This window comes from Leguminivora glycinivorella, chromosome 12 (genome assembly GCF_023078275.1).
Source record: "Leguminivora glycinivorella isolate SPB_JAAS2020 chromosome 12, LegGlyc_1.1, whole genome shotgun sequence".
In the NCBI taxonomy this organism is placed as follows: domain Eukaryota; kingdom Metazoa; phylum Arthropoda; class Insecta; order Lepidoptera; family Tortricidae; genus Leguminivora; species Leguminivora glycinivorella.
The window spans coordinates 12,504,512-12,529,228 of record NC_062982.1 but is presented as its reverse complement, the minus strand read 5'-3'; the positions used below and the strand labels follow the sequence as shown (position 1 = coordinate 12,529,228).

Here is a 24,717-nt window from a genome sequence, read left to right as displayed (position 1 = left end):
AGATAGCTGTTCATATACTATTTAAGAAGTGCTTACCCAATTGACCCAATTATACTAACATCCGATTTATATCTACACAGTATGTATATATTTTAGATAACACTTTTCTTTTAAAGTATTTTATCAACATCTTTTTTTTATTATTATTATCTCTTTATCTATCTTAAGATCTTAGCTCTTAGGCTAGGCTATTTTATAATATGATTATTAAAGAAATTACAAAACCACTAGTCACACCCGATGGAAGGTGAAGATATAGTCGAAGATGGAGCTCACCGATTCAGTAATACTTAGCATATATTATTCACTTTTATCTTAAAGAGACCGAGGTCGTATTTTTCTGGGAACATCTATGGTGGGAGTGCATTCCATTCCTTTGATAAAATATTATCTAAATTATTACCCAAATATTATCTCCTTCATTTACTTTCTTTGCGCTGTTAACCGAACAAATCAGCATGCCCATTTACAAGGCATCAAGTCATACTGAAATTGACCGGAGTAACAGGAGTAACAGAATACTTATACAGCTCACCGAACTACGAGGTAACTACCTCGTAGTAGGTAAGCACAGTGTTTCTCCCCAGGTACCACGATTTGAATTTGTTTTTGCAGCTGTGTCTTTAAATTCCTTCAGGAGATGTTATAATTATCTTGACAGACTCAGCGTTTATTTATGTGTCACACGGAGAGAAAAACAACTAGATTTAATGTTCGTTCAATATTTCTATTTTTTTTTTGTTAAAATTGCGCCTACGTGTTCTTTCATTCCAACTACAAGTTTGATGTTGTTAAGTGTAGTTACACTTGTAAAAGCACATGTCACATATTGATTTAAACATATGTTTGGCTGATTCAATAAAATATATTTTAACAAGTTTGACCTTGTTGTTTGGTTCGTACAAATTCGACTTGTATCATCAATATTGTGATTTATTCCCTTTACTAAAATACTATTGTTTCAAACAGATAAACACGCAACAAGACGAGTTTGTTAGATTCACAAGGCAAATTTCTCTCAGTTGTACCCTTAACTTCACATCCGTCTATCAATCCATTTATATATAGAATAGAATCATGTTCCCTAACTTCTAAATAATGTGCATTGTAAGTAGTTAGGTACCTAGATAATTGACGTGAAGCATTGAAATCTGTGATTATTTAACATTTTACAATCACTACAGACAAAGCTGATTCAGCCGCTGATTGTTGTCCTTTTGTTCATTTTCTTGACCAGACGAAATAAGGTCACTAGTGAGATTTATTTTATAAATTTACAAACTTAAGTTACTAGTTCGCTTGGAAAATCTTATACAAATTTAATATGTATTCACGAAAGAGAGACCACATTTCAATATCCTCCCGTGAAATTACGCAAACAAGTTCAGCATTTTTATTTCTTATTTTTTTTTTCTATATTAGTTAAATAGAGGCTCACAGATCCATTAGTTTATTTGTTTTAACTGGACACCTGACTTGTATGAGATTCACCTACATGAATCTCTGCAGTATGTACCTATTACCCTAACTGATAACGAGTACCTTCAGTACCAATATATTTTTATAATGATTTTCAACTGACGTAGATTGTCTTTGAAAATCTATCATAGATCAACTTAAATAGGCATGTCTTTCTCTTGAGGTCACCCATACTGACAAAGCCTTGTTGACGGTAAGCAGAGTTAGCAACTTCTTTTTTTTTCCGCGTTGTTGAAATGTATCAAGCGTTCGCTTAATTTTATTCAATTCAGCTGCACCACTACGTGTTTTTTTTATATACAATGCAATGTCAAACCAATGAACTGTCTTTATTTATTTTTTTTTCACTCTTTTCACTCTGATTGACGTTAGCGGCATCTAGGTATATAAAGAGTGCTCTTTTCCAGCGCTACCACCGAACTCCTACTGATGTAGGATCACCTTCGCTGTCAAATGCCTCCAACGACAATTAAGAAGCCATACTGGACTTTCTTGGGGCAACCTGTACCCAATCAATTTAATGATTCTAACTAACACAAGTCAAAATATATTATATTGAAAATATTTCAACTTATGCTATCTCAAAGTACTCAGTCATTGTACTTGAGTGTTTTACTGGGGTAGTTGTCTCAGACTCTCAGGCACTGGATGCCTTGGTATTTTTTTCTTTCATATGTGTAATTTATTTCGGTTTCAATTTAATGATATTTATTGACCGACGTCAATCTACTATTATGACAATTGAAGGCTCAGATAGCCTTTATCATCTGATCTAAGCGTCATTTAAGCGCACGTTCAACCAGTATAACCGTAATTTACTTCGTGTTTAGGTTATTATCATTAAGCTCATATTTGCAACAATTCAATGTTCAGTTTTTTTTTTTTTTAATTGCTGTTTAACTATGTTTACAACAATTTAATGACCAGATAAATATATCTGCCTTAACCAAGGTAAGTATTTGTTTTTTTTTTCATTTATTTTACATGACAATTAAATGTCCAGATTCAGTAATCTGCTGGTTCCACATATATCTATATTTATCCTCGTAAGGCTAAAGTCATGTCAAATTAATGACCAGATACATTTTATCTGCTTTGAATGAGCCGTGCACACTGTACAGGTCAGGTCATTGTTATTCTGTTACCAGTAGGTTTTTTTTCCATGACAATTTAATGTCCAGATTCGGTAATCTGCTGTATTAACTAGCTTAATAACCAGAATTTCTGTTATCCAATTCACACACATGACAATTGAATGTCCAGATTCTGTAATCTGCTGTTTCCAAATTCGCAATTTAATGCCTTATTTTCAGCCACAAATGGCATAAAATTTCATAGTATTTAGATGCCATTTAAATGGTCGATACTAAACAATACAATTGAATGTACAGAGTGCACCTCCATGTGCTGTTTCCAAATTCGCAATTTAATGCCTTATTTTCAGCCACAAATGGCATAAAATTTCATAGTACTTAGGTGCCAATTAAATGTTCGATACAATTGAATGTACAGAGTTGCATATCCTTTTAATGCCTCTTTTTTTTCTGCCGACTTTACTGACAAAGTAATTTAATACTTAAATGGATTTCTTTATTTATTATAAGTAGGTCTATTTAGCACTTAATGTGAACCCATCTAGTTTTCTGGTTTTTTAAGTAATTAAATACTCAGATAAAACTGCTCGAAATCGGCGTTAGGAATGTCGTATTACGTAAAATTACGTAAGTCAATCCGCGACAAGAGTATTAGTCACGATTTTATGGCATGTTCAATCAATTCAAAAGATTCACGTTCAAGTGATAATCTATCTCTAAATAAGTGTTACTTTCCCGACATATGCATAGATCCTTTCATTTGCAGCTGTAGTTCAAATAACCACTTAATGAAGTCGTGACTTACGTTACTTTTACGTAAATTCACCCCTGTAAGGAAGTATACTTAGGTAAGTATTTATCTAGTTTGTTTTGGTTTTCACCTTACTCTCAAACATCGACTAATGCTACCATAGGACATTTAAGTGTGATGGTTGTACAACATTTTATCATTCAAGTAAATGCCTTATTTAGGTAAATAGCTTAACCATTCATAAATTTAGCAACATCACATAATTTTGTGTATTAAACCAACCAACAGGTAGATGGTAACTTCACTAATTAAAAATAAATATAATTTCTTTTGGTTGGACGGAAATTATTGTAATGATTCCGGGCTGTGATTTATGTAAATAATAAATCCATTTTATAAACCCACTACACATAAACTCAAATAACATTTTGGTACCTAAAAACATTTGGCAATCTAGGTAGGTAACCAAACCGTTTACTAGGTAGGTAGGAGCCACACACCGACACCTGTATGTATAGGCATGACAATCTAGGAAGGCTGGCCGTATGTTGTCAATTGCCTCAAACATTTTATTAATTGCATCGTTCGGTTACCTGCTTAAGGTTTATATTCGCACGGTTGAAAGAAATAACATTTCATTTATTTTTATTTGGTTTTGACTTAATTCTTGAAAAACTGCCGTTATAATCATTTCGCTTTGTAGTATTTAATGAACACTTTCATTTAGCTTCATTACGTTCCGAAACTACTAAGAATGCCAGTAATTTAAAACGGCAGGTAACCAAACCTGTTTACAAAAAGATAACGGTGCATCATGGCGCATCGTTACTCGATTTTATAGGTTATGTTACTTATGTTTCTATCCCATCTTTTCCGAATACTAGATTCACGTGGTAAGTACTTGCTTTTATCCTCGTCGCCACTTGTAATGTCACGCTATTACACTATATACATCGGGTTGGCTCGCCAATACACACCGCACGTCCGTGCTCCATCGCACTCGGACACCGACTGCCATATGTACTCGAGACACCTATACACTACAGGTCCTACATCCGATATCGGATCGGTTGATGTGAAAACGCACTTAGGCACTATTAGCTGTCTAAGTTGAGCTCTTTCTTGGTGGGGTTCCACGAATAATTAATAAGATTGTGTTACTTTCGTCCGATTGTGTTACTTTCGTCCAAATCAATGCTTTAATTTATGCTGCTATCAAAATTGTGCTATTATTAAATCTGACAATTATTTTATGGTACATAAATGTGTGCAAGGAATTGTCAAATGAAGTAACACAAAAACTATATCATTAACTTTCCCTTTTCCACCAACCTACCACCAACATTTAAAACGATCTGTATATGTGAAACCTTTCAGACTCACTGGAAACGAACATTTTATATACCTAACCTTTGTTTTCCTATCGTCTATATTTTAATAACTATAGGTTTTTACGACTCTCAAGTAACTACACATTTACCACGGCGGTCTCCTCAGCTATGATGCTACAATTCTAATTCGAGGCTGTTTTGCCTCGTTGCTATCAATAGACTCACGTACCGGCCTAATTGAGATGGATGCATGCCCGCAGACAGCTAGCTAATTAAATCCGTGTCGCTTCCGATTACGACAGATCGCAAACTTAGTTTACATTCCGACCTTACCACATCAATCTTAGTTACAATAAAAAAAAAATAATAATAAATATTGGGGACACCTTACACAGATCAACTTAGCCCCAAACTAAGCAAAGCTTGTACTATGGATGCTAAGGGACGATATACATACTTAAATAGATAAATATATACTTACATACATAGAAAACATCCATGACTCAGGAACAAATATCTGTGCTCATCACACAAATAAATGCCCTTACCGGGATTCGAACCCAGGACCGCAGACAGGGTCACTACCGACTGAGCCAGGCCGGTCGTCAATACCAATTAATAATTTGAATTACCATTTACCATTATTATATGATATGCTAAAACACATATTATTACCTATCTAAAATAACACTAATGGAGAAATGGTCAAGAAAGCTCACTACTAGCGTTGACATATTGCTAAAGAAACCATAGCTTACCAGTTCGCTAGACGATCAGTCTGTCAGTTATTCGCTACTTTTGCGATTAACTGAGAGGGTGATATCGTCTGGAAAATTGGTGATCCGGCTGTAACTACCTCCCATTTAGGTAATTTAATATATTTTATTTATTCTATTAACGTATGAAACAAATAGTATTGCGATACATGAAGTCATAAATAATTGACAATATCGTTTCATTATATTAATTTATTCTCTTGCGTCTATATGAACCGAATTCGATACCATAAACCGAAGACAAGGAATAACTACTGCGTCTTAGGCCTGATTTAGACGGCGTGCGAACTCGCATGCGATTTTAGTTACATTGCGGGCTGTTGAGGTTACATACAATTTTGGACAGCCATCAAACACCGCAATGTAAGAAAACTCGTATGCGAGTTCTCGTACCGTCTAAATGGCTAAAGGCCTTATAAGTCTACCCGGATACTAAATATTCGTTCTTAAAGTTCTATCCTATTTTTGTCTTTTATCTTAGAATCTGAATAAACATGTAGAATCTAAATAATATTGTGAGTTTCTCCACACTCACGTCATAACAGCATTGTTAGCATAGCCAAGGTAATATCCCCGTCGCCGCTTGTTTGAAATGAAATAAGCTAAACTCCTGTCACGCAAAAATGCTAATATCTCGGCTTTATTGTGTGGGGAACCCTCTTTGTGTTGGTAATCGAGAAGACTTCGCGTTCCGTATTTTTAGGGAATCTTTAAAAAACAACGGAAAGTTTTGGATTTCGGCGTTTTATCTAGGCGCTATTCAGTTTATAGGCTTATTTAGTCTTACTCACAATTTCGTTTTCGTTTTTTATAATTTATAACATCATAATTGCTAAAAGTGGCACTGAAACGCTCTGTCGATCCCTTTTGCTAATACAGACTTATGCAGCAGGCAAAAAATAAGTCGATAGCAACGATAATTATTAACTGCGTTGAGTGCTAATAAGTTTTTAATAAGAAAACCCCATGTTTTCAAACAGGATGCTCTGTATAATTAAAACTTTGTTAAATTATTACAGACATATCCAAAGAGCTTTATGTGTTTGCTCTACAGCCAAGATTTAATTTCATATTATAATAAATTTAATTTCATGTTCGTGATACCGACCGAACTAATATAGGAAATTGTATTTGACTAGCAATTTGTAGAATAGCTACTGTGTGTTAAATACATGAATTATGAACTTAACTGTTGTTCATAATATCATGGACAACTATTAGTTTCAGTTATTAATTTAGTCACTGTGGAATTCATGGGTAATGTCATCGTAATTTAATGTACAAATAAATTAAGTTTATGAAGCACATTTGCAAAATAATTAGGTATAATGCGAATGAAATATATAGCCAAATACACTAAAGTGCTAAATTGTCCCAGTAACAAATTTGATGGGCTATTGTTATGCATTAAACATGTACACATACATTCGATCGACATCAGATTCTCCACGTTTTACTTATGTAAATACTATTGAGACACTTTTGCACTTAACTGTATATTTTCTCAACATTTCTATATTTCTTGGTAGCCAATAATTCTTGACCAATGGCAGTTGTACAACTACGCCTCAACACACTTCGTTTAATTTTGTAACTTATAAGTACGCATTAAAGCTTGTTTTTCTACTTAACATAGGGCTACGCGTGTTGGTCCGAAAAACCTTCGTGTTGGTGTATCGTTTAGATTACGATGCTTATCTAAATGCTTACCCAACCATTGGGTGTGAACCTTGGACCTTATTCTCTTTTACGGAACTGTCCGTTCGAAATTATATCGAAATTTTCTAAAATTTTACAGCTTACAGCCCCCTAGCCATAGGCATTTCTGCGACGCGAAACGCCACCGAAAAGCCGCAGAAATGTAGTCTGGCTCTGTCGCGCCAATACGCAAGAGCGATAGATAGCTACGAAAGACATATTTATCGTGAGCGTTTCGTGAGCGTTTGGGCGTTCGGTTACGCACACAGATAAGATAGTTGAATGGGCCAAAATTAATTCACCCTAATAGTAGCAAGGTGTTAGAGTAACATCACTTCAACACGACCCGTCCGTAACTACCTTTTATTTTATTTTTATTTATTTAAACTTTATTGCACAAATTTACAAAAAAAAAGTACAAATTGCGGACTTAACGCCTTGAGGCATTCTCTACCAGTCAACCATTTTTATAGGAAGATTCTTTGCTATAAGTACGATTAGTACTACTACTAGTACCTAGTAGGTACTGCGAGTATTATTTATTCTGTAGCTCGATCATAAAATAAATTCGTTGACACCGAGCGCGATACACTGCTCTATTGAATTGGTTTTTAACAGTTGTTTCTGAAAATGGTCACTAGAGCTCTAAACTCTGACCAACAGGCCCCGTAGCCGAATGGCATTTCTCCGACGCCAAACGAAAGCGATACGCCGCTGGCTCTGTCGCGCCAATACGCAAGCGCGATAGAGATAGATATCTACTAGCGCTTCGTTTCGTGAGCGTTTCGTGAGCGATTGTGCCATTCGGCTAGCCACCCAGTTTAGAAAACACTATTTCGTTTACCATAATACTTTACAATTTCTTGGAAAGCAACCTTATCTATTCGTGTTTCGGAAATGGTTGGATAACAATCCGCTACGCTGCTTATTCATACGATTACGATCGAAGGAAAACTTATTCGTATTTGATCAAATAAAAGTTTACTATAATATTAGGTAAACAAAAATACTGTTAACAATGCTGCCACGAAGTGGTCATTTGTACTATCAGCTGCAAAAGCTCATGGAGAAATTATGAATGAATTCATTCATTGATTAATTCGCCATGCACTTTTGCAGCTGATATTACCTATAGCCGGTCAAATAAGTTTGACACTAGAAAAAGGCGCGAACATTTTTTTCAATTGGCGCTTTCCTGTGAGTTTCCTGTGGATTAGAGGTTGACATGACATAACAGACTTTACACATTTTATTGAATCAGATGACATTAAAAAGCGCTGGTGGCCTAGCGGTAAGAGCGTGCGACTTTCGATCCGGAGGTCGCGGGTTCGAACCTGGCTCGTACCAATGAGTTTTTCTGAACTTATGTGCGAAATGTCATTTGATATATTTTGCCAGTCGCTTTTCGGTGAAGGAAAACATCGTGAGGAAACCGGACTAGTTAATTCCAATAAGGCCTAGTAACCTTTCGGGTTGGAAGGTCAGATGGCAGTAGCTTTCGTAAAACTAGCGCCTATGCCAAATCTTGGGATTAGTTGTCAAAGCGGATCCCAGGCTCCCATGAGCCGTGGCAAATGCCGGGATAACGCAAGGAGGATGATGATGATGAGATGACATTAAACTTTATAAATGAAAACCTACAATTCCTCATATTTAATGAACAAGAGGCTTCAAAATGTCTTAATACGTTGTCGTAATTTTGCCTCTCAGACTTATGCGTTGTTTCATCACCCCGAAACACGCTTTGAATAGCAATAAACCTAAAAAAAGTCATATAACATGAATTACATGAAACAGGGTTCGTCTTCTTTTAGAAATAAAAGATAATTCTTTTGGAACATTTCATTTGGTTATAGCTATCTTCAAATCTTAAGGGACGAACCCATACAAATGGGAAGGAAATTGTAATTACTTATTTACCTACTGATCCAGTTTTGTGTATCTTTTCTTTTCTTTTAAGTAACTCTATGGCTCTTGTTTATTGTTAAAATGTACCAGTCATTAAAAAGTGATGATATAGGTACCTATACTTGTTTTGTAGAACAAACATGGGTGTTTAATATAATTTCATTAATGTCAGGATTTCAGATTTCCTACAAGCATTAAACAACATACACGAATGTAGCTTAAAAGTTTCAAGACACTTTTGAGTTTTAGCGTTACAGTAATCTAAGCTATTTATAGGTACAGTATCACTCATCCTTAGTAAAGTTATAATGATAAAATGTTTCTATTATATTCTATTATTTAACTTCAGTATATTATGTTGTCTGACTTTTCAATTTGTTTGCAAACATTTCTTAAATATAATTTGTAACTTGCATTATCTATTTCAGATTAGGTACACTTATGGATACGTAATTTCGTTTTGTAAATGACAGTCTAAATTAATTGATCTGATAGAAGTAGGTACATATTATATCTTATTTTGTAGAGTTTGAAACGTTTTCAAAAAAAAACTCTAAACTTGTAGTAGATAAATCATATTTACAAAATCCTACAGCAGCACTTAGATTGTTAAACAAAATATTTATCTAAACCAAAACATAAACAATATTATTTTTCCAAGTTAATCTATATTAATGAGTCAAGTCACCTGTTATCCAAAACAATAGCGCCAGTTAATTAGAGTCAGTCACCGCTGGCGGGCCCCTAGCCCCCTAGCCCTGTAGCCCCCTTGCCTTGTAGCCCCCTAGCCCCCTAGCCCGAGTCCCGGGGCCCGCCATGGCTTATCGGCCAAAATTACAAACGCTATAACCTTGCATTTAATAGGTTGAACAGCGACGCAATCAGAAACTAACTGAAATTGAAATCAGTCTGTATTTGCAATTACTTTTGAAGTAAATAATGTAAATAATCTTTTGCAGATATATCGGACTAGCCGGGGCGTTCAAAAATACTTGAACATGCCCTAACATCTTGGCAATAGACGCCTAGGTACGTAGCCAAATGGCACAAACGCTCACGAAACGCTCACGGAACGAAACGCTCGTAGATATCTATCTCTATCGCTCGTGAGTATTGGCGCGACAGAGCCAGACTACCTTTCGCGGCGTTTCGTTTTCGTTTCGCGTCGCAGAAATGCCATTCGGCTACGGCACCATTCAGATATTTGTGAGCACCTTGACCGCACCGATATAACTGGCGACTGTACTGTGAGGCTGTGCTTTAAACAACGTACTTCGAATCAACATTTGACTTTTACTGCGAAAGGGTTCTACAGTGGCCTAGGATTCAGATTGATTGACTGTACATAGCGCTCGAGCTTGACAAAATTTATGAACAAATTGCCGCACATCGCGTCACGCGCCGCTTATACAAACCTATCCATAGTCTGTTGCTAGAGGGAACTGTAGATAAAAATAGCCGCAAAAGTGAAAGTTTAAAAGAGCACATAAAAAGTAACGGTCGCAACACAGGGGTCGAGTTTAATTATTCCAAGGTCACCTATATTACCCTCTACTGAGCCGCTATCATGAGTTGTTGACATTTTCAAATACGTTACTCGATAGCGAAAACGTTACGGAAAACGATATTAATTGTATAGTGAATGTAAGAAACAGCTTTCCGAAATTGTTACCTACTTACTCGTACTAAAATCTACATGACCTACAGTTTTGTAACATTTAAGCTATCTCTTTAACTTTTTAAAAGGCCTTCGTAGTTTGAAGGGATCAATACGGGAATAAGTACGTAAGAAAAATTCAGTGTTCATACCATTACGTATGAAGTCACCCAAAAACCGAAAATTCTTTTGAAATCCCACAGGCTGTATTCTAGAACGTCAAATGTGACGTTCTAAAGTAAAACGTACCCTATGCACATTGTTGGTTACCATAAAGACGAAATTGACTCCTATTACACGAATCACCTGTAAGAGGCATTTTTGCGAAAAAATATTCAAAAAATATTTTTTCTAAAATAGGTAAATTTAATGTTTTTCCTACTCAGAATCACGAGCCCTTCCGATCCTACCAGGTAAAAAAGCGTCTCAAATTTAATTTTTCCACTTCGTTACTATTGTTAAAACACTTTGTACAGCGGAAAAAGTGGAAAGTATGCAAAATAATAGAAAATTATGGGACCATTTTTTTGTCCCTTGTTTTTTGCCCTAGATCGAAAGGGCTCGTGATTCTGAGCAGGGGACAGATTTTTGAATCTCGAACGCATGAATTCGCCGTTCGAAAGTCTGTGGAAAACGACGTAATACTACGATTTTCAAACAACGAATTCATGCGTTCCTAGGAAAAACATAAAATTACGGTAGGTATACCTTAGAAAAAATATTTTTGCTGATTGTTCTCGCGAAAATGCCCAAGAGCGACCCCATTCTCATCAATCGTGCCTAAAGTGACCATGTGGCATCTTTTTCTTAAGAAAGGCACAAAAACTCACGCTAAAAATACAGTCAATGGCAATAATACCTTATCCTTCCGCAAAGTCTTCTTCTTCTCGTGTCGATGGTTTCTTTCTTCTTTTTTTTTCTTCCGCAAAGTAACTGACACGATCTTATCTATAGTAATAAGAACGTGCCAGTGCCACATATTTTTGCGGCCTTCGAAGAGTAACATATTATTGTTGGTGACTGCAGTACAGATGGTAATTAATTGGTTGTTTAATCACTCACCGAGCTCGACGGCCGCACGCACCCGCTGCAGCGCCATCGTTTTGGTCACGGCCAGCCAGCGATCGATCAGCGGCTCGAACCACCTGCGGACAACGCACTGTTTACTATTGCTGGGACTTAGACGGTTTTAATATTCATATTAATTTATATGGGAAAGAATGGGAAAGTGTGTGTGTCTGTTTGTTTGTCCGTCTTTCACGGCAAAACGCAGCAACGAATTGACGTGATTTTTAAAGTGGATATAGTTGAAGGGATGGAGAGTGACATAGGCTACTTTTTGTCTCTTACTAACGCGAGCAAAGCCGCGGGCAAAAGCTACTTACTACATAAATCAATCAGTCGTTATGTCATTAACTTAATAAAAGGTAAAATACCTCTATTACGGAATTTATTTACCCGGAGTTTCATGTGCCAAATTTTCATTTGATCAAACTCAGGTTGAAAAACGCGTTAAAGTAAAAGTAAATTTGGAAAACGAAACACGGCGAAGATTTTCCAAACTTTGCAAACTAATTGTAGTGTAAAAGTAAAAGTAATTATAGTGTAAAATAGTTCTCAAAAGTCATAAACATAACGGTCGAACGTCACCCAGTCATTTACAGGCAACGTTCAAAAAATAAATTCGATGCGCTTCGCTTTATTTTGTTTTGGAAATGTACGAGTATTTTTTACCCAGGTTTTTCATCACGTAGATGAAAACTACAATTCCCAGCGCTCCACGTCTGTGAAAATTTATTACAGTTGTAATATTCTTAACTGTAGTGTTTTTACATACATATTGTTAACACAGGTAATATATATCCATAAATCCATGTCATATGTTGTAAGGCGTCTAAGACATAGGTAGACGTGTAGCTAAATAAAAACGAATGTTCTTTATTATAAAATACAATTATACAATGTAGTCATACTTATAGAATTAATTTATTTTATAATAGAAGGTGAGTAGTACTAAAATTATAAATTGTTTCGCTACATCAATTTACATTAATAAATTGCAATCTGGAATTTATAAATAGTTACGCTACATCAATTTACATTATGAACTTCAATCAGCATTTGAAACGTGTAAGTATTATTAAATCTTCCCGTCAATTCGAAATGCAGCGGAGCAGTTCTATTTGCAAGACAACAGATCTCGTAATTATAGACTTTATACAACGTACGAGTAGCATGCACAAGTTGTCTAATTAAACCAAACTAATTGGCTTCTAACTTTTCCACCCCAATGCTCTCTCGTTGCATTTCAAAAGGGTTTAATGAAAAGCTGTTTAGAGAATGGAACAACGTATTCTTCAATAGAGCTTCTACTAAGAGTTTTCACGTTTTATTACGGAAAATTGCATTCATTGTATGGAGAAAATGAACTACGCTTCCAAACTGTTATAAATAAATAAATAAATAAATATTGGGGACACCTAACGCCAGTAAATGATATTTTTAACAGAGCGCGACTCATTAACCAAATTACAAAATAAACGAGATGAGGAAAAGCCTGTTTTGTGAAATGATGGAAGTAATTCCAGTGATTTGTAGGAAAATATGAATATAGAAAATTATAAAGACGGCATTGAAAGGTTTGTTATAATTGTAGGTAATAAACTAAATTCTATGTTATTGTGATTTTATAAATCTGTGACATTAAATTACACTCGTTTGGAAAGCAGAAATCAATTTGAAATTAAGGGTATTGTTTATTATTTCAAAAGTAAACAAATTTATGTGTTTGAGGTTCACCACTGCTTTTCCCCCTGTGGGTATCGACTATCGATCATACCTACAAGTAGTCTGGGATATACTTTCAAATTGTGGTGAGGATGTTAGGCTAGAAACCTTTCACTGCAACATCACAATTTCGTCTCGTGGCACTGTAGCGTTCTTGTGTAGTTATTAAGGTGGCTCGCTTTCCATACAAAAAACATCTACCATTTATTTAGTCACCGCACACTACAACTAAATAAAAATATGCGCATACATCTACTATACATTATCCATCGTCGCAGTATTGAACGAAATACATTGTTTCATACAGAAATGAATTTTTTATTAATTTTACGAAAATGTGCGTGCCAAATTTTGTGTACAGACACAGAGCCGTCATATTTCGCGCATTTTTAGTTGACATTGTCATCAGTGACACTTGGCTCTTGACAAGTAATTATTTAAAGATATTGGTTTACTTAACTCAAGCAGACTCAGAAATAATGACGCATTTTGTCAATAAAGATACATATCGTGTATTTCGACACTGCTAATGTAAATCGAAATGGCGTCTCGGTCAAATGCATTGACTATGAAGCAGGAGATCTCGAGTTCCATTCCGGAGTCTTTTTTAATCATTTGAACTTTTTTTGGATTTATTAAGTTTTTTTTATATTTTTTAATAGAATAAATATTCTATTAAAAAAGACTCTTACTATATTTCTTTCCTATTTTTTATTTTCATACAAAAATACAATACAATCTTTATTATGCCTTTGTTGATAAAATAAAATATTACACGTCAGGTCAGGTACATAGGTCATACTGTGGGCATAGTATTAGTAATGTGCTGACTTCCTTACATTTACTGAGCTAGTTGACCTATGTTATTGTTGTGTGAATGTTTTTCTTCAACAACTAAATCCATACTAATATTATAAATGCGAAAGTAACTCTGTCTGTCTGTCTGTCTGTCTGTCTGTAAACCACGCAACCGATTTTGATGAAATTTGGAACAGACAATCTTTAGACCCTGAGACAGAACATAGGCTACTTTTTATTTCGAAAAAAACGGGATGAAGGGGTTGAAAAAGAGGTTGAAAGTTTGTATGGGATTTCTTAATTTTAAATGATAAAACCATGAAACTTTATATTTTAGCACTTGATAAGAAATCATTAAACATATATTTAAAGTCACATACAGGTCGAACGCGATTAATTAACATTATTTTTACCTTTAAAATAAACATGGTGGGAAATAAACATTAACTAAAAGCGGGTAGATTATATTTATTTGTCTACCCCGAACATTTATATAAATTAATATCGGGTAGTTTTGTGTTGTTTACATCTCCGGTGACATTTTGCTGGGACGTCAGTCTTCCGCGACCACGGCCAGTGCAACCTGGCCGAAACGTTGGGAAAAAAGGTAAAGATAATGTTAATTAATCGCGTTCGACCTGTATGTGACTTTAAATACGAGTATGTGTACAAAGCGCGAGAACTTAAAGTGTTATCTTGATAAGGGATAGGGATAGGGATAGCGATAGGTATAGCGATAGGGATAGCGATAGGGATAGCGATAGGGATAGCGATAGGGATAGCGATAGGGATAGCGATAGGTATGGCGATAGGGATAGCGATAGCGATAGCGTTAGCGATAGCGATAGGGATAGCGATAGGGATACGGATATGGATAATATGGGTATCATTAGAGGGATACGCATAATCGGTCGGCGGTCTCTTACAATCAATGTGCTCTAAGACGATAGTTGTTTGCTTGCTTGAAGATTACGTTTGCGATAAGTATAAGCAAAATGTAAAAAATTGTAAGGGATAATAGAAAAAAGTTCTTTTTATCCACCGATCATAGTGTCGAAATACGGGCTATGTGGGATGTTTATAAAGGTTTCCCCAGCGTATATAGAATTACCTATGCTGTGGTCGATGTGTAATATTTCTACAATCATTTCAAGCAAAAGTATTATGTGCAATCGAAATAATCGCAGATAAATATACCTACAGAGAAACCTACGGATCCAAATGAAAATCTTAATGAATACTTTTATTACGCGGGCGAAGCCGCGGGTAAAAGCTAGTAGTTATATATATGAATATGTATGTAGGTATGTGGGTAGCTTTTGCACATTGTAATTTTTCCTCAGTCACCCGTTGAGCTCAGAGACCTCGAATGCTGTAGTGTTCGAAACGTCGGGATGAATTGTAAATTCATTATACACGATTTAATCCGTTTTCATAGTTTTTATTTCATGAGTAACTATCGCGGTAACTGAAGACAATATCTGGCCGTCCCTATAATCGCACTTACTAATAGTGCGACAGGGACGGCCTGATATTTTATCGTCTATCGCGCGACCATGCTACCCGTGCTGTACTAGCTTTTGCCCGCGGCTTCGCTTGCGTTAGAAAGAGACAAAAGTAGCATATGTCACTCCATCCCTTCAACTATCTCCACTTAAAAAACATGTCAATCCGTCGCTCCGTTTGGCCGTGAAAGACGGACAAACAAACAAACACACATTATCTTTGGTGAAACAACGAATTCTTCCACTTCAGATTATAGAGTAACCAGCTTTTCCCATTTATAATAAACTAGGTTTTGACCGCGGCTTCGCTCGCGTAAGACAGACAAAAGGTAGCCTATGTCACTCTCCATCCCTTCAACTAAATCCCCTTAAATAATCACGTCAATTCGTCGCTCCGGTTTTGCCGTGAAAGACGGACAAACAAACAGACACACACCCTTTCTTATTTGTAATTTTAGTATGGATTTGACATTATTATTTATATTTAAGGTGGCTCGCCTAGGTTACCCGAAGCTCAGGCTGCGTTAGATGGCGTTAATCTGCAAATTACCGGTCTTATTTTTTTTTGTGGAGTCGTACAGGCATTTATATACTTTCAATTATGCTTCGCGAACATTTAATATTAAAATTGACGTATTACAACATACATTCAACTTCTCATTGTAACGTTAATCCCCTTAATGTAGATAAATTTACTATTTTACACTATTTTTAAGTACCACTCACACATACAAACTGTTTTTGTATTCCTTCTATATTCCCTCTTCACGCGGCGACAGCTTGTTTAAATAGCCTTGCGGTAAATACGTGTTTATCGCATGATTTGCATGGAAGTACTGGGTTCGAATCCAGGACTTTTTCTCTTTTTTTTTTTAATACTACGTCGGTGGCAAACAAGCATACGGTCCGCCTGATGGAAAGCGGTCACCGTAACCTATGGACGCCTGCAACTCAAAGAGTGTCGCATGCGCGTTGCCGCCCCATTAGAAACTTGTACACTCCCCTTTGCTGTGTGTGCACAGCAAAAAGGAGTGTACAAGTTCAAAGGAGGGTTTGGGTTGCCGACGACTCAAAGGACAATAGACGGAACAAATTAGTTCCGTAAGTCCTCCCGTCGTCAGCACCCCGCACCCTCGTTGAGCTCTGGCAGCCTTACTCACCGGCAGGAACACAACACTATGAGACACTATTTTTTGTTTTATTATTATACATAAATGTATATGTACTCGTACAGTAGTTACTGAGCGTTTTCCACAAAAAATATTAAAAACCTATTCTCTTACATGATACATGATAATAATTTTTGGGTTCGTCGAACTCAGAATTTCTATCATAATTATCCTAATCTGATATTTTAAAAAATTCCAAAAAGTATAGATAAATTTTAGTTTGAAGTACGATTCGAATGATTTTTTTTTAATTGTTTATTTTCGATGGAGCAAGGGTATTCAAATCGCTTTTGAAATCTTAAATTAGTAAATGAAAATGCAATAGTTAACTGAGTATCGTAGTGCTTTAAAAACTCAAGTGGACTATTTTTATCTAAGGAGTAATTTCGAGAATAATATCATCCTATATGCAGCGTGACGTCAAATTTATGTCAGCGGCATGAAAGTTACGGGCCCTGCAAATAAGAAAGGGTGTGTGTCTGTTTGTTTGTCCGTCTTTCACGGCAAAACCGGAGGGACGAATTGACGTGATTATTTAAGGGGATTTAGTTGAAGGGATGGAGAGTGACATAGGCTACCTTTTGTCTCTTTCTTACGCGAGCGAAGCCGCGGTCAAAACCTAGTTTATTATAAATGGGAAAAGCTGGTTACTCTATAATCTGAAGTGGAAGAATTCGTTGTTTCACCAAAGATAATGTGTGTTTGTTTGTTTGTTTGTCCGTCTTTCACGGCCAAACGGAGCGACGGATTGACATGTTTTTTAAGTGGAGATAGTTGAAGGGATGGAGAGTGACATATGCTACTTTTGTCTCTTTCTGACGAAGCCGCGGCCAAAAGCTAGTACAGCACGGGTAGCATGGTCGCGCGATAGACGATAAAATATCAGGCCGTCCCTGTCGCACTATTAGTAAGTGCGATTATAGGGACGGCCAGATGTTTTATCATTTATCGCGCGACCATAATTGCCTGCCTGGACCAGATTATATTGATGATAATTATTATTTGTAACCATTTAGTTAATATTGTCTTCAGTTACCGCGATAGTTACTCATGAAATAAAAACTATGAAAACGGATTAAATCGTGTATAATGAATTTACAATTCATCCCGACGTTTCGAACACTACAGCGTTCGTGGTCTCTGAGCTCAACGGGTGACTGAGGAAAAATTACAATGTGCAAAAGCTACCTACATACATATTCATATATATAACTATTTAGTTGTTGAAGAAAAACATTCACACAACAATAACATAGGTCAACTAGCTCAGTAAATGTAAGGAAGTCAGCACATTACTAATACTATGCCCACACTATGACCTATGTACCTGACCTGGCGTATAATATTTTATTTTATCAACAAAGGCATAATAAAGATTGTATTGTATTTTTGTATGAAAATAAAAAATAGGAAAGAAATATAGTAAGAGTCTTTTTTATAGAATATTTATTCTATTAAAAAATATAAAAAAACTTAATAAATCCAAAAAAAGTTCACATGATTAAAAAAGACTCCGGAATGGAACTCGAGATCTTCTGCTTCATAGTCAATGCGTTTGACCGAGACGCCATTTAGATTTACACTAGCAGTGTCGAAATACACGATATGTATCTTTATTGACAAAATGCGTCATTATTTCTGAGTCTGCTTGAGTTAAGTAAACCAATATCTTTAAATAATTACTTGTCAAGAGCCAAGTGTCACTGATGACAATGTCAACTAAAAATGCGCGAAATATGACGGCTCTGTGTCTGTACACAAAATTTGGCACGCACATTTTCGTAAAATTAATAAAAAATTCACATGGATTTGTCCATGATTTCTGTATGAAACAATGTATTTCGTTCAATACTGCGACGATGGATAATGTATAGTAGATGTATGCGCATATTTTTATTTAGTTGTAGTGTGCGGTGACTAAATAAATGGTAGATGTTTTTTGTATGGAAAGAGAGCCACCTTAAATAATTATATACGTTCAGCCTAATTTCGTCGGTAACAGCGTGTTATGTAATGGCGTCGTTGGTGAACAGTCGCCTGTCACGCCGTGAAACTGCGTTCGAATCCCGGGATTCTATAAACTTTTTGTATTTTTTTTGGATATAAATTTCGTATATTTTATTGACCGAGCAAGAATGGAGAGCCGAATAGGTATCAATTTTATCTTCGAGAACATATTGATTTTTTTATTGTCATTTTGATTTTCTATTTATTAAGTTGAGATATAAAACACAACTTTTAATACCCTCGCTAAATATAATATATTCTCGAAATTACTCCTTAGATAAAAAAAGTCCACTTGAGTTTTTAAAGCACTACGATACTCAGTTAACTATTGCATTTTCATTTACTAATTTAAGATTTCAAAAGCGATTTGAATACCCTTGCTCCATCTAAAATAAACAATTAGAAAAAAAAATCATTCGAATCGTACTTTAGAAACTAAAATTTATCTATACTTTTTGGAATTTTTTAAAATATCAGATTAGGATAATTATGTTAGAAATTCTGAGTTCGACGAACCCAAAAATTATTACCATGTAAGAGAATAGGTTTTTAATCTTTTTTGTGGAAAACGCTCAGTAACTACTGTACGAGTACTGTATACATTTATGTATAATAATTAAACAAAAAATAGTGTCTCATAGTGTTGTGTTCCTGTCGGTGAGTAAGGCTGCCAGAGCTCAACGAGGGTGCGGGGTGCTGACGACGGGAGGACTTACGGAACTAATTTGTTCCGTCTATTGTCCTTTGAGTCGTCGGCAACCCAAACCCTCCTTTGAACTTGTACACTCCTTTTTGTTGTGCACACACAGCAAAGGGGAGTGTACAAGTTTCTAATGGGACGGCAACGCGCATGCGACACTCTTTGAGTTGCAGGCGTCCATAGGTTACGGTGACCGCTTTCCATCAGGCGGACCGTATGCTTGTTTGCCACCGACGTAGTATTAAAAAAAAAGAGAGAAAAAGTCCTTGATTCGAACCCAGTACTTCCATGCAAATCATGCGATGGCACGTATTTACCGCAAGGCTATTTAAACAAGCTGTCGCCGCGTGAAATTATCGACTAGAAGGAATACAAAAACACTGTTTGTATGTGTGAGTGGTGCTTAAAAATAGTGTAAAATAGTAAATTTATCTACATTAAGGGGATTAACGTTACAATGAGAAGTTGAATGTATGTTGTAATACGTAAATTTTAATATTAAATGTTCGCGAAGCATAATTGAAAGTATATAAATGCCTGTACGACTCCACAAAAAAAATAAGACCGGTAATTTGCAGATTAACGCCATCTAACGCAGCCTGAGCTTCGGGTAACCTAGGCGAGCCACCTTAATAATGCTACGTAAATAAATGGTACAAATGTCGTGGGAAATGTTTTTCTTTTGTATTTTCACAGAAACTCACGAACTTCTCATGCTATTTCAGTTAGTCTCAGTACAAAGTTGTTGACCAAATTAATACCTTATATACGAACGTTTCCGAGCGTGGAGTCCCTCCGCGGGGAAGAAGTGAAACTTCGTAACATAACCTCAAAAACATTCTGTCAAGTGACTGTTACGTTTTTGCGTTTAATTACTTCCATCTTTTTACTTTTTTAAATATTTTACATTGCTAATTGCTCAAATTATTGAAAAACCAAACATAAATTCATTCTGCACTCGATCTCAATATAAAACACACACATTCAAAACTACTATTCCACCATTCAAAACCATTCTGTCACTGAGTGAGTAAGTGAGTGAGTGACTTTAACGCAACGTAACACTGACTGAGTGTTACGCGCTATCAGTTGGAAGTCGCACTAAAAGTTTCAATTCAATAACAATAACTACGCACTACATGTAGTGCGTAGTTATTGTTATTACAGAAAAACGTTTACTCGGAAAAACCTTATTCGAAAATCATCTAAGTGACAATTCAACTGAAAGTCGGGATGTTTGATATGAAAGTATACAACATGCATACCATACCGATCTAAAAATAATAGGTATCACATTTAAAACAATATTTGATTCAATTACAGTGACTAAATTCCGACGTTAAGGCGTAGACTAAGTTGGGTAACTAAAGTGATGATTTGAATTCGTCACTTTCGTGAGCAAGTCATTTTTATTTTTTTTAATGAACGTGCAATGTTTATGTCAAGTTCATTGCTACCTGACTGATTGCAATCGATGGTTCCTAAATCATGTTATAACTGTAATTTCTATTATATATGTAAAAGGCTTAAAATATGATTAAGTGTTATTTTTCGTGGTCATCATGGTCACTTTCGTTACCACCAAATATAGTTTTTTGAGTTTTTTTTACATAAATAATTATTTTTGATCTCTAACACCATTAAAACTTTCATTTGTATATCTGACTACATCCATAATAAACAAAAAACTAATCAAAAAGAGAATTTTTGTTTTTGAACATTTTTAGAACCCCTTGAAATAATGACCCACATCTGTAACAAAGGCATCGGTAGGTAGGTATTTATCTTTGATCTAGTAACCTATAATATATCTGTTTGCTATATTTAACAGCGGGCCCACACTAAGTGAGTCAGATTTAGAGTACTAGCGTAAAATGCCAACCCTATTTTAAATGGAGTTTAAATAAAACATAGAGTGCAATTTTTGATGTAGTTGCCCTTTTAAACTTAACTTGATAAATAAAATATTTATGGAAAATATGTTTACATGATTTTAAGTCTTGCCTCACGTTTCACTTTGATAGCGAAAAACAGTCTTCATAGGAATCTGTAAAGTAATGTGGGTTAAGATTAAAGGTTTTTTCCTGAAATGGATGTTCCGTATAGTGAAGCACTACGAGCGGCTTCAAACTTCCCCCACCTTACCTTAAATATTTTTATTAATGTTAATTACAGAATAATTACGAAAAAGCGATTTAGCGCAAGTCTTAGGGCCCCTTGCATCAACCACAGTTAACAGATAAATCAAAGTCACGCAGCAGAATTCTATCATACAAAAAAATTTGCAAACACTAAATTCGGTAACATACGGTTTGATGCAACCGATCCTTAATGTAGGTACGAGTATGTATACATAGGTAAAGTCAGACGACGCACGAACTCACATGCGGTTTTATTCATGTTACGGACTGTTGAGGTTAGATACAATTCAGCGCACCAATCAAATGCCGCAATGTATGAAACTCCCATGAGTCTCCTGCACTGTGTAAATTGGCCCTTAATTATTGCGCCAGACAGGCAAGAACAAGTTCAGGTACAGGCCGCTTAATGTAGGGCTTACACGAACGCAAACAGCTTAAGCACGTCGTAAGCCCTCTGTTTTTCTCAACGGAATATTTCAGCGAGACTGTTGGTAGTTCCATTACAGTGTTTGCTTGTCTACTTACTCAGCCGTGCGTTAATATTCTTGGACATTATTTAGTCCTGATTAAGATACAGATACTAAACACTGTTTCTAACTAAATTTGTCATTTACGTAACTAGTACAGACTAAGTATAAGTGTCATTCAGACAAAGAAACTAAGATATCTAAATCTATTGACAGAAAATTCTTGGTGCTTTGGTCCCCGTAATCCTAAGATCGCTCTTTAAGCCCTCAAACCGAGTAGGTAAGCATCTCACCTCCTATTAGCTGCCGCTAATCTATGAAAAGCCTTTTTAATTGGTCTGATGTCTGTAGAACCTGTAGAGTGCTCAATTTGCACGGAGGTTTAAAAAATTAGCAAAATACTTATACTGTTTCAATGTAACATAGACGTAGGTACTTTGTTTCGTTTATTATTTATTGGACCGTTAACGCAATATTTTTGCACGCGTGAATAAATAAAATGATGCTATATTTGGCTTTGTGTGAATATTTGCGAAGACATTTTTTTAACACCATGTTCTATATGGGTAACACTTTTCTTTTTTTTTTTACCAGTTGTTGTTATGTTGACTGGCATGCTCGACCGCCCAGGGTGGCTAGCCGAATGGCACAATCGCTCACGAAACGCTCACGAAACGAAGCGCTAGTAGATATCTATCTCTATCGCGCTTGCGTATTGGCGCGACAGAGCCAGCGGCGTATCGCTTTCGTTTGGCGTCGGAGAAATGCCATTCGGCTACGGGGCCTGGATTCCTTCCATATATTGTCCTATATGGGCATATTGATCTGAAATGTATCGGACCAGCTGGAAGGCCAACCAAGGATTGTAAAGAGTGTTATCCTTTTTCACAGCTCTCGCACCGCTGCCAGCACTTGGAATGGTAACTTCTTCGTTGACAAAACTCACAATTAGCGTATTATTAGAGAGATAAGTGTCCAGCAGTTGAGCGGGAGCGTCGCATGAATATGATGTACGGCCAACACAGTCCTCGCACCTGTCACTGCTGGTAACAATGTTACTTAGTTATACTCTAGTTACTTACAGATATGCATCCAGCAATTGAGCAGGAGCGTCGTGTGGATGTGACGGGTGAATAGGCGGCGCGGGCGCCGCTGCGGCGCACAGCTCTCGCACAGCCGCTAGCACTTCGAAGGGCAACGTCTTCGCTGACACCACGCATACTAAAAACATCGAATAATGTAGGAAAACTAAAGTTCGAGAACTAAATTGTTATGCTGTTTTTTATAGAGAAATATTATTGGTGAAAGTGTTTTTGAATGAGTTCGTTAGACCGCTTATATCTTCATGACACTAAATCCATACATACTAATATTTTATGGGAAAGTGTGTGTGTCTGTTTGTTTATCCGCCTTTCACGGCAAAAACGGAGCGACGACTTGATGTGATTGTTTAAGTAGAGATAGTTGAAGGGACGGAGAGTGACATAGGCTACTTTTTGTCTCTTTATAACGCGAGCGAAGCCGCGGGAAAAAGCAAGTTTTACATAATTTGATACGGCTAAGTAGTTCAAATTTACTTTACTAGAGTACAAATTATAACTATTAGAGACAGATAATATAAACCAATTTATGTGAAAGTAAAATGTTTGTCTATGGGCTAATAAAAGCTAACATGCCATACCTCCATTTCCCTGTTCATCATATATTTCCTCCTCAGCCACGCCGCACCAGCCCTCGTTTACCCACAGCTCCACGCACTGCCTCACATCTTCAGACAGCTACAGCAAAAGACAAGCAAAGTAGTTACTTTGTTACATTTTTATCGAGAAATCACGGAAAGGTCGTCTTTTGTTTTCCTTGTTCGAACAAGTGCGTAATCTGCCGATTGACAATTCCATAAGGGTCCGTCAATCATTGGCTAAGGCAACACGAGCGGAGAGTTTATTGGAAAAGAAAAGGCGAAGATTATCTCGCACTATTCTTATTATTCACTGTATTATTACATATTGTACTTCGTTTGCTTAAGGAGATTTCACTCGTACTTTCATGCCATTAAATATTAGATTTGGAAAATCTGCAAGTCATCGTAAATTACATAAAATAGTCATTAGTCTTAGTCTGATATGACTATTACCTATCAATTTCAAATGTATTTATTGTGAGCCCATTAAAAATCTCTATACACTATTATATTTCTTTGCTTATTATTATTATTAATGAAAAAATGATAAATGAATTTTCACATAATATTTGCATTTCTGTAATTCAGCATTAGGTTCACATAAGTGAAAACTCAAATAGTCCATTAATATGTAGATACTCAAATATGAATATTGAAGTATACAGCGTGTGGATTCCATACGGGCGAATAATGTACCCAGTTATATTATCTGATGGTACGAATCGTATAGGATAATCATTTTTTTTTTAAAGTGTTATTAATTAAGAG

At 36.0% G+C, this 24,717-nt stretch overlaps 1 protein-coding gene across 1 annotated transcript in view; it reads right to left on the bottom strand.

Annotated features, from left to right (window-relative positions):
- Nucleotides 1-24,717, bottom strand: part of LOC125231643 (BAI1-associated protein 3) — a 144,367-nt gene that overhangs the window by 22,830 nt on the left and 96,820 nt on the right. Inside the window, exons 13-15 of the mRNA XM_048137125.1 lie at nucleotides 23,950-24,046; nucleotides 23,351-23,489; nucleotides 11,757-11,839 (exon numbers count right to left, since the gene is read on the bottom strand). Coding sequence (XP_047993082.1) covers nucleotides 11,757-11,839; nucleotides 23,351-23,489; nucleotides 23,950-24,046 — 319 coding nt within the window. The remainder of the gene's footprint in view (nucleotides 1-11,756; nucleotides 11,840-23,350; nucleotides 23,490-23,949; nucleotides 24,047-24,717) is intronic.